Here is a 1,529-nt window from a genome sequence, read left to right on the forward strand (position 1 = left end):
AAGGACATTTGTCATTGGAGATGTAGTTCTGTGCATTGTATATAGGGAGTCTTAATGCAAATGGTGGCAGCAGATCTGTGTGACCACTGCTCCACTTACAACTGGGAAAATCCGAGGTCTTCAATTCCCAATCAAGCCAAGGTTGGAATCTCTTGGGGTGAAGGGCACACATCTCAATGAACATAGAAGAAACACGGGCATTGAAATGACCAGGGTGTTACTCACAAGTGACATCTGACGCAGAGCTTCCTGATCCACCCGTATAACCTTTCCCGCAGAGGACGGCAGCCACGGATGTACCAAAGAGGCGTGAGGGCAGTGTTGATTCGCGGCAAGTATGTGAACGGGTCAGTAGCCTCATTACTGGCAGGCTGGCATCGAAGGGCAGTTATCTGGCACAGGTAAATGCGCAGGAAAACAGGAGCCCAGAGGATCAGGAAGCTTGCTGCCACCACAATGATTAGGTACAGGGAGCTACGCTTGGCCTCCCTCTGCGCGGTTGGCGGCTCTCTCTCGAGCTGGTACCGTGCAATGTGGTACAGGCGGATGTTGAGACCCACCATTATGGCCACAGTGATCGTGTTGGAAATTAAACCTCCGTAGGATATCATTTGAACCGCAACACCTGCGGATTCCAGATTCGAGGCAGCCAAGATGGCGGATGCATAAAGCCACAGGCACACGATGACCAGCACTGTCTTTCCAGGGGTCATTCGCTGCGAGTACTTGATGGGGGAAAGGACGGCATGGCACCTGTCTGCCTGGGCTGCCACGATGACCAGATAGGAGAGTCCCAAGAAAGTTGGAGCAACAAATCGGGTACTATTTTTCCCAGGAAAATAATCTTTGACATCATAGAGCCCCAAGTAGAACCAGGCGGCCCCCGTCAGGAAGTCGCTGACACACGTGCTCATCATGTAGAGGAATCGGTTCTCTCCCCTGAAAGACTCACTCAGGACCATAGAGAGGAAGACTGAAAGGTTGGCGGCCACGATAAAGGAGGCAAAGCATCCATTGAACACCAAGAGAAGGACGTTCCCGGCACTGGTGGCGGTGACGGCGAGAGGGACCATCTCGCTCCATACCTCCCGAGTGAGCTCTCCACATCCTGAGCATTTATGCAAGTCCTAATTACAGGTGGCCAGGGGAGGGAAAGGAAGCCAACACAGAGCTGCTACTCAGGGGGCCTGCTGCCAAGTTGGCACTATCCTGTTTTGATGAGTTAACACTCCCCTGCCCTGACAGGTTGAAAAACAAGCTCTGCTTGTCTCAAAGGGGAGCCATCGTGTTGAGTTGGACTTCAATGCAAAGAGGACTATGCTATATGCTATTTTTAGTTGAAGCATAAATAAATGCTACATTATACTTTTTCAGAGGTAAAAGAGGGGTGCAGAAGAAGGCCAGAGTAGCTCCTGTTTGGTGGAAATTTCCTCAAAGAATGATCCAATGTGAGGGAGAAAGAAACAGCAATGTTGATCTTAAACATGGCTTTTACGCTTACAGGAATGCATGTCAATGAACCCGCTTCT

General features: G+C 50.4%; 1 protein-coding gene across 1 annotated transcript; it reads right to left on the minus strand.

The window, feature by feature from the left end:
- Positions 1-221: 221 nt before the first annotated feature.
- Positions 222-1,073, minus strand: LOC138493071 (histamine H2 receptor-like). The gene has a single exon (XM_069620294.1). The coding sequence runs from the start codon at positions 1,071-1,073 to the stop codon at positions 222-224; it is 852 nt and encodes a 283-aa protein (XP_069476395.1).
- Between the last annotated feature and the right edge of the window lie 456 nt (positions 1,074-1,529).

This window comes from Ambystoma mexicanum, chromosome 10 (genome assembly GCF_040938575.1).
Source record: "Ambystoma mexicanum isolate Mex_15411 chromosome 10, UKY_AmexF1_1, whole genome shotgun sequence".
NCBI classification, from domain to species: Eukaryota; Metazoa; Chordata; class Amphibia; order Caudata; family Ambystomatidae; genus Ambystoma; species Ambystoma mexicanum.

Bases quoted from the DNA above. Each gene is read 5' to 3' on its own strand.
- LOC138493071 (XM_069620294.1), bottom strand. From the start codon at position 1,073: ATGGTCCCTCTCGCCGTCACCGCCACCAGTGCCGGGAACGTCCTTCTC.